Consider the following 13,898-nt stretch of genomic DNA (forward strand, 5'->3'; position numbering starts at 1 on the left):
CTTTCCGCGTTGGTTACCTTTGCCAAGGCTTGTTGACTCCAATCGGGAGGTCGACTCCGCCAGCAGCAAGATCCTTCGTGGGGCAGCTCGTACCCTGGTTCTGGTCGTCCTCGACGCCTCCTGGTCCACGCAGCTGCAGAGACAAGCTTCAAGACATCACCTGTGTTCTGCACGACATCGCCTGGTTCCTTCCTGGTTCCACTTGGTCACTGGCTAGTGACCCAGACTTTGTCCCCTCTGCTTGCAGGTGTTCTTCCTTCAAAATCCACCCTTGGATCCACCGGACATCTTCCTCCTGGCCGCCTGCCAGCATCTGTTCTTCAGGCATCCATAGGATCCAGCGACGACACCCGACACCTCTTCACACCTATGCACCCGTCTCCTGTGGGTGAGGTAACACGAGTACTCTGGTGCTCCAGTGGATATTGACTATCCAAGTGTCTAAGTCTCTAGTTGCTTCCTCCTAGCTACTTCGGAAGTGTCCTTATTCTTCCTATTTCTAATTGCTACATTCCCATTGACTTTAATGTAACCCGCGTGTGTGTTTCCACACTGCACACGCTTCCCGTGGGCCTCCCACTTCCTAACTATTGGTAGGGTAGTGTAGCCCCAGCGATTCCCTAGGCCTACTCCCTGTTCGTGACGTGGTACTTATACCACTTTCTTAGTATATGGTTTGCGTGGCCCCTGGGCCTAACTGTATTTCTCCTGTGTAACTTAACGTATGTTACTTAAGAAATTGTTGTGCTTAGACCTCTGAACTCATAAAGAGTGCTGAGGGTATATGTTAGAATAAATACATTCTAATTTTATATATATATCTGGTGTGGTGTCCTTGCATTTGGTATTCAAGGGATTATAATGGTATAACAGCTGGCTTCACATGCCATATAGAGTTTAGCCTAAGACTGCTCTTGTCCATGCTACCACTAGGATAGCTGGTCTATAAGGTTGACTTTACAACCAATCACCATAAGGGTTGTTTGGACTGATACAAGGTGTACACTAGAACTAGTGACATCATAAATCAGGCCAACTTCTCACAGGGACGGCACGGTTACCAACTCTAGGGACATCAGCATTTAACTTTTGCAAAACAAAGAAAGTGCCAAAGAAGGACAAAACAGCCATACAGAGCCATTTGGACAGTATGTGCAAGCACCACAGAGGATACCAGGAATGACAGGTGTAGAGACAGATGGCATCCCTGTAGAGATGTACAAAAACCTGTGAGTACAAGGAGATACCTGTACGTGGATAAGAGGGATACGCATAAGCAGACAGTGTGGACCGTGGGCCCCACACCACACATATGCCAAGCCCCTAAAAGTAGAATCGACAGAACGCACCCAGCTGAGGATGTCTGCCGACTGATCCCATGGTAGTCATACTGACCAACTACGCCCGGAGGTATATGGGGTAAGGGATACCAGTAGAAACCGGGCACACACTTAAGGCTCGCTCTCATAAGATGGAGAGAGAGAGTGAGAGAGAATCTGGGGCTAAGAAACCCAGGACACTGCAACCCGGAAGAAAAAGTTTGTGCACCATCGTGCAGTACGCATAGATTTTAAGAGATATAATTATATATCTATAATAAAACCACTTCTATATAGATACGAACACCTATGTTTTTTGGTTTTTTTTAAACAAAAGATAGTGTAAGAGCATGCCCAAGGCAAACACAGAAGCCCGCACAATGGGTACCACGGCACCGATGTGAATCACAGCGGGACAGAACACTGCAAAACACAGTAAATCATACACAGAAACAGTTGTGTGTGTATATGTATATATATATATATGTATATATATATATGTATATACATATATATATATATATATACATATATACATATATACATACACACACATATCTACATACACACACATATCTATCTCTCTAAACAGACACTGCATAAATGGGCATGAGCATCCCTGAACAGGGAAACTGCTAAGGAGGACATCGGCCGAGGCCAGGAGCAGAGGGGCCTGAGTCCCCATCTGGGAAGGAGCAGAGGAACCAGAGTCCCTGCCTGGGAAATGCGTAGGAAAATAGGGGGTGGGGCAAGAAAATGTGCAGAAGCAACACGTCTGGCGCAGATCAACTCAGACACAGGAAAAACCCAGAGATAGTCTGAGCCGTGAGGAAAGACCACGGCAGAAGCACTTCTCACCACCAGTGAGGATAAAGTAGACAAAACCACAAGGAATAGACCGCTGCCAACACTGTGGCTCAGTACAGACTAGTTGGCATCAGTACCTGTGAACGTATGTGTACCCACATGCCGTATCAGATCTGAATTCAGAATAGAAACTCTTCCGGAAGTGGAACAGAGCAACATGCTCACAAGAGACACTGGCTGTCGGCCAAGACAGTCAACATAGGTAGAAGGGCCAAAGGCAAGAAAATGAAGACTGGAACACGCCGGGATGTGCCAGTCAGAGCGTAAAGAAACAATACACTGGAGGAATCTGCATCCGCAGAAGTAGGAAAGAACTATGGACCAGCTGTAAAATAAAAACATGGAAGCTCCAGAAAGAGCTACGTCACCCCTGTGGGTCACACCAAAGGAGAACTCCCACAACAGTAGGCAGCCATAACATGAGAAGCCTACAGCAGGAACAATAGGACAATTCCCCATAGGGAAAGAAAAGATTAACCCCAAGAGGATCTCGCCGGTTCCTCAGGAAGGGCCTACCCCATCCAGGAAGAACAGAACCTGGAGCATTAAGCACACACAACACCTGGGAAGAACACTTTCAGTTGCAAGGCAGAATAGTTATGCAATAACCAACGAATACCCCACATAGGGTATGCCACATCCCTACAAAAAGGGAGGGAATACCTCTTGAGACTAGCTCTTAGGCAGAGGTGTTGAAATAATAAGGGCAGAAACAGCTGCTCATCCGTTCAGTCGTTCTGGGAAATAACAGCTTGAACCCATATATGGAAGTTGCGGTTATAGACTGCACATGCACGCGCTGAGACCACAAGATGTTTTGTTTTTTTTACATAGTTTGACGGGTTCACGCGCCACAGGCAGATAAGGAAGAATGCTCTTAACCATTAAGACTGTCCACCGTGTATCAAATCCAAACACTTGTGGGCTGTGCACTGTTTATAAACCCAAAAGCTGTCTCTTGACTGCTCAAGTTTATATAAAATTGGGACCTTGTAAAAGCTGAAAATAGCCTTTAATGAAGAAAACGTTGTTGTTCTGTACTTTACTGCCCTAGACACCCGCTTGAATAGCTCAGTAAAAGCAACAGTATGTGCGTTTACGCAATTTCCACCGATACGCATTAAACTGAAAACGCTGTAACCCCCAAAGCAATGATCTGTAGCTATAGATTTCCTTCAGCTTCACCGCCACAGCAGCGTCATGTCCAGCAGTTGTTGGCCTCAGTCTGCCTCGCTGGGAATCTTCACAGCAGTGCCTGCTAAAATAAGGTAGTCTTTCTCTCATCTCTAGTTCTTCACTCTAGGCCTCTCTCTGCCAGCTCACTTTATGTTCCATATCAGGGCGCTTTGACATACTTACTGCAGTGCCCCAACAGCTCTCTACCTCCTAGGCTGCAGTCACCTCTCCTGAGCTACATGGTTTGTTAAGGGCACTGATCTCCTTGTAGGGAATTTTACTCCACGTTGAGACTCCTTTTATTCTTCTTGGGAACTGCAGCAACTGGATTTCCTACTGGAACTATCCTTTCTCATGTATCACGTAGGAGCAGCAGCAATTTTAGATTTGTTTTTTGGTAAGTACAGATAGTTTGTCCACTTGCCACGTTACTGCTCATGGAAACTGCCGAACTCTGTTCACAGGGTTGTCTTCGGTAAAAAAATAAACAGCAGCGGGGTCCTATGTAGTTTCTTTGCTTTCTTTATTTACTTCTGTCTCGGTTGCTTCTTGGTTTCCATATTCAATCTTTCCCCTCAGTACATGTAGCTTCAGCTTTTCCTTCCTTCATCCTTGTACTTATGCACATGTGAGCTCACAAATCTTGTAGCCAGTGTTGTAAAGTGAAGGAGGCAGACATGTAGCATGCAGACACTTCAGATTCAGGGAATAACTAGGAATCTGAAAGAAACACGTTAGTTAGATTCCTCACCTTAGAATATCCCCAGGCGTCAGGCTGGATCCGGAAAGATTTTTGTAGCAATACCCCTTGCGCGTCGCTAGGCGTCGTCTGCGGCTCCGCGTCCGTCGTCGGCGTTGTGCGCCGGAATGACGTCGTCGGAGTACTTAGACGCCACCCTCGCGCGCTGACGTCAGTTCTTCTTTTTTCCACGCCAGTAAGCGCCGATCCGGGAAGAGCTTACCCCTAGTCATTTTTTGACTAACTTTTTTGACTTTTTTTTTGGTCTATTGACTCGACTCTGGTGCCGGTAGGATACCTGGTTTCAAAGCCTGTGACGCCTGTCATCGCCTGATGTCGGTGACGGATCACCATCGCCGGTGCCTTTATTGCCTGGGGGCCGACCATGACGCGGAGTCGTGCCTCGATTGCCAGGCCTTGACATCGAAAGCTAGGCGGGAGCAGTCCCGTAAGCTTCTCGAGCTTCGGCACTCGGCTCCGTGCCGCTCTCGGTCCCGGTCCAGGAGGAGGTCCAAGGACCGATCGTGGAGCTGCAGCCATCGTCATCGCTCGTCGGGGTCTTCGGGTAAGTCGAAGCACTCCAAGAAGTCTAAGAGACGACATCGCTCTTCGGACTCCCCTCGCCGGTCGCGCGACTCGGCTGAGGGTCAGGGTGGTCCCACCCCCGCGGCTCCGTCGGAGCCGCAGGAGCCGCGTCCGTCCCCATACCCGCCGGTCCCTGGGACTGACGCGACTGCCTTCCTCTCGGCCATGAGGGGCCTGGCTCCGCCGTCGACGCCTGTAGGCGCGCCTTCGGGCCCCACAGGTTCGACTGGGCGACCTTGCGTGCCGGCGGCTCCGACCCCGGCGCCGTCGACTGCTCCGGCCCGACACCTCAGGTCCCCGAGGGATCCAGGCCTGGATCTCGGTCGGCGCCGGTCGACCTCACGACGCCTCCTCCGCCGGTGCCGACACCGGTTCCACCCCCGGCGCCGTCCCCGAACGACGTCGTTCCCCAGTTTAGCCCCGGTCCGGGCCCGACGCCGGCGCGGCGCCGATTGTTGAACGCTTCATCTACTGCCCGGCTCCGATCATTCCTCCTGTTTATCGGGAATCGGATGACGAGGGCGACTGGGAGGGGTCTGAAGACCCTATGGCCGCTCAGGCCCAACTTTCTCAGGACTGGGCAGAGGAATTGGGGAATGCCAGCGGTCTGGATACCTCCCCGGACGCTGGTTTCATCTCTCCACCGACTGTGGCCTCGGAGGAGGGTGCAGCCTTTTCAGTGGTGCTGCGCAAGGCGTCCGAAGCCCTAGGGCTGGAGTTACCTGCTGTGGCCGTGAGGACTAACATCCTCACAGAGGTCCTTCAACCGACAGCAAGCTCCACTGAGCCTCTGCTGCAGTTTAATGAGGCCCTCATTGACGTTCTGCAGGGCACTTGGTCCAAGCCCTCCACAGTCCCTCGTGTGGACTGGAACGTTGCCCGGCGCCACCGCCCTGCTCCGGGCGACCCCAGTTTCCTCTCCCAACACCCCACCCCGAGAGTCTGGTTATCCAGGCCCCAACCTCCCAATCCTCCTTCCCGTCCGCTCCTCCGGATCGGGAATCCAAGAGGTTGGAACAGTTTGGCAAGTAACTGTTCTCGTCCCTGAGTTTGGGGCTGCGGTCTTTAAATACCGCTTGCCTTTTGGACCGTTATTCCCACTCCCTGTGGGATACGGTGGAGGACGTGCTGCCCTTGTGTCCGGTGGAGGCCCGGACATGACTCGCTCAAGCACTTGCTGACGGTCGAGATGCAGCATGGCACGCCATACGGTGTGGACTTGACACCACGAACTCGCTGGGTCGGGCGATTTCCACCACGGTGGCGGTTCGGCGTCACGCCTGGCTGAGGTCCACGTCATTTTCGGGGGATTTCCAGAGTTCCCTCATGGACATGCCCTTTGATGGCACTCGCCTTTTTGGTAAGAAGGCGGACAGTGCGCTGGCTCGGTTCAAGGACTCCTGGGCCACGGCCAAGTCCTTGGGTCTTTCGGCCGCAAACTTCCGCCTTTTGTCCCTTTCGTGGCCAAGGAAGGGGCGCCTCCTCACGTCCACCCAGCCACCGGCCGCAGAACCAACCTGCACGCGGACGTGGATTCCGCCGAGGCGGTACTGGAGGTCAACGTGCCGGTCAGTCCACATCCATCCCGGCAGCATCCGCCTCAAAGCCTTCCTAGTCCGAGCTTTCAGGCCCATTCAACGCCAGTGGGCGGCAGGGTTCGCCATCACCTGCTCCACTGGCACTTCATCATGTCGGACAGGTGGGTGCTGCAAATCGTCCGAAGGGGCTACTCCCTCCCCTTCAAGACGACCCCTCCAGCCATGCCACCGCTGAACCACCGTATGTCGGGGGATCATTTGCATCTTCTACGAGAGGAAGTTTCGTCCCTCTTGGCCAAAGAGGCCGTTGAGCGCGTTCCTGGTCCAGAAGTAGGTCGTGGTTGTTATTCCCACTACTTTCTGGTACCCAAGAAGGGCAAAGAGGGCCTACGCCCGATCTTGGACCTCAGGAGCGTCAACGCCTTCCTCCGGAAGGACCAGTTCAAGATGCTCACTTTAGCTCAGTTTCTGGCTGCCCTGAAGACTGGATGGTAGCGTTGGACTTGCAGGACGCTTATTTCCACATCCCCGTCCTGCCGGCCCACCGGCGTTACCTGCGGTTCACGGTGGGTCAGGAGCACTTTCAGTTCACCGTGCTCCCCTTCGGCCTCACCAGTGCCCCTCGGGTGTTCACGAAAGTGATGGCGGTGGTCGCAGCTCATCTGCGCCGATGAGGGGTTCCAGTCTTCCCCTATCTCGACGACTGGCTGTTGAAGGCGGGCTCGCCCCAGCAAGTCGTCTCCCACCTTCAGACTACGGCCGACCTCCTGCACTAGCTGGGGTTCTCCATCAATGTGCCGAAGTCGCACCTGAGTCCCTCCCAGAAGCGGGTCCGGGACATTCAGGCCCTGATTTCCATCTTCCGGCCTCTGTCCTGGATTTCGGTCAGGTTGGTGCTGCGGCTTCTGGGGCTGATGGCCTCCTGCATCCTGTTGGTACCTCACGCCTGGTGGCGGATGCGGGCTCTGCAGTGGGACCTGAAGTTTCAGTGGGCCCAGCATCGAGGCAACCTGTCCGACCATGTGTTGATCTCGGACGGCACTGCGAACCAGCTGCAGTGGTGGCTCACGAATTGCGATTGGGTCAGCGGCAGATCCCTCTCCCTACCCCAACCGGAGCATGTCGTACTGACGGATGCGTCCCTCCTGGGATGGGGGTGCCATATGGAAGAGGCGGAGATCAGAGGACTCTGGTCTCCGGCGGAGACTCGGCTCCATATCAACCTATTGGAGCTGAGAGCGATCCGACTTGCACTAAAAGACTTCCTTCCCTCTGTCCTGGGAAGTGTCGTGCAGGTGTTCACGGACAACACCACTGCCATGTGGTATTGCAACAAACAGTGCGGGGTGGGGTCAGGGTTCCTTTGTCAGGAGGCTCTGCGCCTCTGGACATGGCTGGAACATCAGGGCATCACCCTGGTGGTTCAACATCTGGCGGGCTCTCTGAACGCCAGAGCAGACGAACTCAGCCGCCGGTGCATGATGGATCACGAATGGCGTCTGAACTCGGACGTGGCGCAAGGTCTCTTTCTGCAGTGGGGAGAGCCTTGGTTAGATCTATTCGCCACCGAAGAGAACGCGCAATGTCAGCAGTTCTGCGCGTTGGAATTTCCAAGGCGGCACTCGCTCGGAGACGCTTTTCGTCGCGAGTGGAGTTGCGGTCTGTTGTACGCCTTTCCGCCTATACCACTTCTGCCCCGAGTGCTGAAGAAGATCAGGCGCGACCGGGCCCAAGTCATCTTGGTGGCTCCGGATTGGGCACGGAGGTACTGGTATCCCGAGCTACTCAGTATGTCCATCGATCCCCGATACGACTGCCTCTTCAGGAGGACCTTCTGTCGCAGCAGCAGGGGACGGTCCTCCACCCGAACCTGTCCAGCCTCCACCTCCATGCGTGGAGATTGAGTGGCGACATGAGTGGCGACAGTTGATGCCATTTGACTTGCCTCCTGAAGTCTGTGATGTCATTCTGGCAGCCAGGCGTCCCTCCACAAAGACGGTATACGCCTGCCGGTGGAACAAATTTGTGGCATGGTGCACAGCAAAGGCTGTGGATCCCCTTTCTGCCCCTCTTTCTGAGGTTCTTCTCTTTCTTCTTTCCTTGGCCCAGCAGGGCTCTGCTCTGGGCACCTTGAAGGGTTATCTTGCTGCAATCTCTGCTTTCTTAAGGCTTCCTGATCAGCCTTCTCTTTTCAAGTCCCCTGTTGTCTCACGTTTTCTCAAGGGCATTACTCATATGTTCCCTCCTGTTCCATTCGTCATGCCTCAGTGGGACTTGAACCTTGTTCTCACTTTTCTGATGTGCGCTCCCTTTGAGCCCCTTCACAACTGTCCCATTCATCTACTGACTCTGAAAACTGCCTTCCTGGTGGCTATCACCTCCGCTAGGCGGGTGAGTGAGCTCCAGGCTCTGTCAGCTAAGCCTCCCTTCCTTTCGGTTCATCCGGATAAGGTTGTCCTTCTTTTCTTCCTAAAGTCGTGATTCCCATTCACATCGGGCAATCTGTCACGCTGCCCACCTTCTTTCCGCCTCCGCATCCTTCAAAAATGAAGAGAGGCTCCACCGTCTGGACCCAAAACGTGCGCTGTCATTTTATTTGGACCGCACAAAACAGTTCCGGGTGGACGACCAACTTTTTGTTGGATATGTAGGTGCGAAGAAGGGTAAAGCTGTGCACAAGCGCACCATCTGCTATTCCTTGGCGAAAAAGGTCCCTCCTGTTGGGCTGAGAGCCCATTCCACCCGGGCCACAGCGGCGACAACTGCCCTGGGACGGGGAGTCCCCTTGCAGGACATCTGTCAGGCGGCGACGTGAGCTTCACTGCACACGTTCGCCAAGCACTATTGCCTGGACAGCCAAGTCCGGAGAGATGGCCACTTTGGCCGTTCTGTTCTCCAGGACTTTCTGGTGTGATCTTGATTCGCAGGCCCACCTCCGGGGTTGGTATTGCTGGGGTATCTATTCTAAGGTGAGGAATCTAACTAACGTGTTTCTTTCAGATGAACAAGTTACTTACCTTCGGTAACGATGTATCTGTAAGAAACATTAGTTAGTTAGATTCCTCACCGACCCACCCAGCCTCCCCGTTCTGCGAACCGACATCTAGGGTTAAGGTTCTCCCTTTCAGGGCCCTAGATTTTTTGGCACCAGTGTCGGTCTCTTGCATGGCTAAGCGTCCCTGGCGCGGAAAGCTATGTATAAGAACTGACGTCAGCGTGCGAGGGCGGCGTCTAAGTACTCCGACTACGTCATTCCGGCGCACGACGCCGACGACGGACGCGGAGTCGCAGACGACGCGCAAGGGGTATTGCTACAAAAATCTTTCCGGATCCAGCCTGATGCCTGGGGATATTCTAAGGTGAGGAATCTAACTAACTAATGTTTCTTACAGATACATCGTTACCGAAGGTAAGTAACTTGTTCTTTATTGCCCCGCCTGGCACTAGGTAGCTTCCGTGTTCAGCCTCATGGGACTCTCCTCACACAAGATCACACCCCACACATTCATGAGGACATCAGTAACATTCTAAGCCTTCTCTACAGTCAGGCAGGCAGGACACAAATGCGATAGGAAGTATATGCAAGTCAAAACAGAACTCATGAAAGAAACAGACCGGAATGTTCTACCTCTTGGTTGGGTGTGCCCATAGGTGGAGCCACACCTGCATTCAGGTTTTATTTGTCATTATTTGTATGCTAAGTAAAAATGACGTCTGATATGCCATAAGCTTGGAGAAAGGGGGCCTAGAACAAGAGTACTATGATATGTAGCTTGTATTGTTTTATGCACATTTCCTTTCCACCCTAACTCATGTTATTTGTTTTCACTTAGGTATTGATGTTAAGAAAGGCCGAGGGCGCTATATGGACACTTGCATGGTAACATTCGCCCCCCGTTACTTGTTGGATAACAAGTCATCGCACAAGCTTGCCTTTGCCCAGAGAGAGTTTGCAAGAGGACAGGTACATTACAGATCATTCCAGTTAGAGATGATGTACAATGAGAGAATAGCCCCAACACAGTTAGTAATATGAATGATTGTTGTAAAAGGTCCATGTACTCGAGGTAGCTTGTTTCTCAATTAAAAGAGGACAGTTGTTCATTCCATTTGTTTGGTTAATGCTTTGAAAATTAGTTGCCCAAAAACACAATATATACAAGGGTCCAAGGGGAAGCCAGTTTAACGACTAAAGTACCTTTGTTCCCCAGACGACACAGAAAACAACTAGAAAAAGGTACTAAGTCCAACAACACAGAACAAAAAGCCACTCGGAAGCTATAAACAAAGTGAAAAACCTCTCCGGATAATTAATGCATCACTGTGTCAGAAGTTAAGAGTCCATCAGCCCACCCTCATTGGCAGAGCTTCGTCATCTGAGACTCTGAGGGGTCAAGGTCTGGGCCCATACTATCGAACCAGCCGGCTCTACTGAGTGCCCGACCTATTGATCCCAAAATACAGAGACTCCTGACACAGTGTGTAATCCAACTTATTAAGACTCAAAATGAAACTAAAATATGTGTGCAGTGCTATAACGTGAAAGTGTATTAAAAATGACTACGTGGGCAAAAAATATGTTTATTAAGGATTGACCAGGTGTCATATCTAAAGAAAACAAATAGTCTTAGAAGGATAGACTATTTCCTGATTTGGTCTCATAGGGTCGACATGTTTCAGCCGGAACGGTCAACTGACCCGGCTTTCTTCAGGACCTAAATGGATGAAAAATAAGGCTACTGCAGGAATGACATATCTAGTGAGAAATCAGTGAAGAAGGAAAAGTCGTAAAATATTATGTGGCAACAGCCACCCTACCAGACAAGCAACCTTTTTGCTTGGGTATAAGAACTTGATCTTCTTTCCTACAAAAATAGGGAAAATCCAACCATAAGAGAGGTATATCACAGACTTGAGTACAGCCTCAGTGACCATCATTCTACAGTGACTTTTAGACAGTGTGTTACTCATCAGAAAAAACCCAAAGCGTGGTTACTAATAAAGGAATATAATGATAAATTCAACTCACCCAGCTTTCTGTGGGAGGACAGCCTCACCTCACCCGGCTGACTGCTCGGAGAAGGAGGCACCGCTCTGTTAACAAGTAGGGAAAAAAAGACAAGTTGTGCATGGATACTTGTCTATCTACACCCCTTACTCTCCATTTAACACCACCACACCAGTAAAAACCATGACTCTAAGAAAACCGCTCTACAAGCAAGACAGGCCAGGTATACAGGAGAGTCGCTGTTTTCCACATCCAAACCAACCAGATGTTCTCATCCCGGTATGCCAATGAACAGAAGAATGAACCACTGTTAAAACTATAAATGGTGCAGTCAAATAAGGGGCCACCCTTCATATGGTTCTAAAATCACAGCCTCTCTCTGCATGCTTTCTACTATCAAGTCCAGAGAGGGTTACTGCACCTCTATTAGTTGTTCAACAATAGGTGGTTCCATTGTACTGACTACTACCCAAATATACACAACGAACAACAAACTTAGACCAGATGCCTAGGTCTACTCTATACAGAGTCTCAAGTTCCTCGCTCCTTACCTGTCCGTCGATACCTCAGACAGGACTCCGCGCAGTCTGGGAGGTGACGGCAGGAAGGGGAGGGCTCTTTAAATACCCACTCTAATTGGAGCGATCATTCACTCGAGAGACAGGTGCAGGTAATCATCTTCTATATAGGCCTGCATATCTGAAACGAACATGAGCCGGTATCGAGACACTTGTCTCTAGCACATGCGCAGTCCTGAATGTACCGAGAGAGTGTGCAGCGTCTCTCTCCTGCTCATGGGCGTGCACTTAATCAAAGAAACCAGCAGTCACCAAATGGGAGCATGAGCCGGTATCGGGACACTAGTCTCTATTCCCAGTCCTGGGTACTGCGAGAGAATCGGTCACTCGCCCATGTTCCACGCAGACAGATTCGTGTCTGTATATAAAAAGCATAAACACAAGAGTAGTGCACAGTAGAATCAATATACAAGGAGCTCAACCAAACATCAAGCGTACCGTTTGCAAGATTGTCGATGGAGTGGGGCGGGGCTAAGGCTCAGGACGATTCATTCATGCTCTGCAAAAGGGAATTAAAGCATGAAGAGGGGGATCAGCACTAGAAGTGTGCGGACTCGTACAAACGCCACACACCAAACATGTAGACCGCGGTATCGATAAAGTGAGCCAAACGCTTATGGTGAAACCCCTGTAGTCTGCCATACAACAAGCAGAAGGCACGATAGAAGGCTAGGGGGCTCAATCTGGGCTGGACCCAAGAGAACAACCGTGCTGTGAATGCTGTCAAGATATAGACACGGGGTAATTAGGTGAACCAACCCCTGTTTGCAGATTGAGAAGGTTGCATAAATACCCAGTGGATACATATACCATGCACAACTCGTGAATAGGCAACAACAATCAAAAAGACAACCAATAGTCCTTATTAGTGATATAACTCGCTATATCGAAAGGACGTTAGTAGAATTAATAGACGATAAAGGTGTAGGGGAAGGGGACCGGGGACCGCAACCCCTGTCCACTCAATGACCAAAAACCATGCACTCCGGAGGTCTCCAACCAGAATAGGGTAGAACACGAGACACTGTCATTGTCTTGTCAATATCTCAAGGGAAATATGTGTAGCATGTTCCTACAATTACATCCTCACAGATATAACTTCATGAGGGTACGTGCTGATCAGAAAAACGGAAAATCGGGAGCTGTCAGGGACCCAGAAGAATAGCTCATGATGGAGTCCCCAAAATGCTATAAGAGTGTTAAAGAGTAATTGGGGATACTAAGGACCGACAATTTAGATGGAGGTCCATGGAATGTTGTCATTTAGACCATGCATGTCTGTTCTCATTTTGAAGATCCAACGCTGCTCTCGCAGAAACTGAAACCGAGTAATGTCTGTTACATGCTGAGGAATCAAGGGTCGTTCCAAAACGACCCACCTTAGATCATCGGCTCTGTGTTGTTTGACCAGAAAGTGATCTGTGAGGCAGGTGGACTGTTTCCTGCATCGGATCGTGCTCTTATGCTCACTAATGCGGAGCTCGACTTTGCGTGTAGTGTGCCCAATATAATGTAAGGAGCAAGGGCATGTGATCATATATATCACGCACTCGGAATTGCAGTTTGTGTGGCTGTTAAGTATCCAGGGACGACTTGTGCCTATGTCGACTGATGTGGCCTTGGTTGTCTGTGGACAAGCGCTGCAAGAGCCACAGGGGTAGTGACCTCGTACCGGGGGTAATGACCACAGGGTGTTGTCAGTACGTGCAGGTCGTGTTGGTGGTCGTGTGTGTACCAGACTATTTCGTAAACTTGGACCCTTTTTAAATGCAAACAAAGGAGGTGGAATGTTATCTGAGGCTACATTAAGAATGTGCCAGTGTTTGCGTACGGTTTTCTGTAACCTATTGGATAGAGTAGAGAAAGTGGTTACAAAAGTCAACCTGTCGTTAGAAGTCCTAGAAATGCTGTTGTCCAACAGCGCATCCCGATTGTTGTTGGAAGCCCTCTTCCACGCCTGACGCACTAATCGCTTAGGATACCGGCGCGATTGAAGTTGAAGTGCCAATTCTCTGGCATGTTTGTCAAAGAGATCCCTAGTGGAACAGTTCCTCCTGATCCGTAGGAACTGGCCTACAGGGAGATTCT

The 13,898-nt window shown here is 50.7% G+C and overlaps 1 protein-coding gene across 2 annotated transcripts in view; it reads left to right on the forward strand.

Moving 5' to 3' along the window:
* The window catches only part of VPS13D (vacuolar protein sorting 13 homolog D), a 2,738,381-nt gene that overhangs the window by 1,639,049 nt on the left and 1,085,434 nt on the right, over positions 1-13,898 (forward strand). For both annotated transcript variants that reach the window (XM_085608633.1, XM_085608634.1), the window contains exon 51: positions 10,058-10,188. In XM_085608633.1, the coding sequence (XP_085464759.1) occupies positions 10,058-10,188 (131 nt within the window). The remainder of the gene's footprint in view (positions 1-10,057; positions 10,189-13,898) is intronic.

The sequence above is a fragment of the Triturus cristatus genome, chromosome 1_2, assembly GCF_964204655.1.
Source record: "Triturus cristatus chromosome 1_2, aTriCri1.1, whole genome shotgun sequence".
Lineage (NCBI taxonomy): Eukaryota > Metazoa > Chordata > Amphibia > Caudata > Salamandridae > Triturus > Triturus cristatus.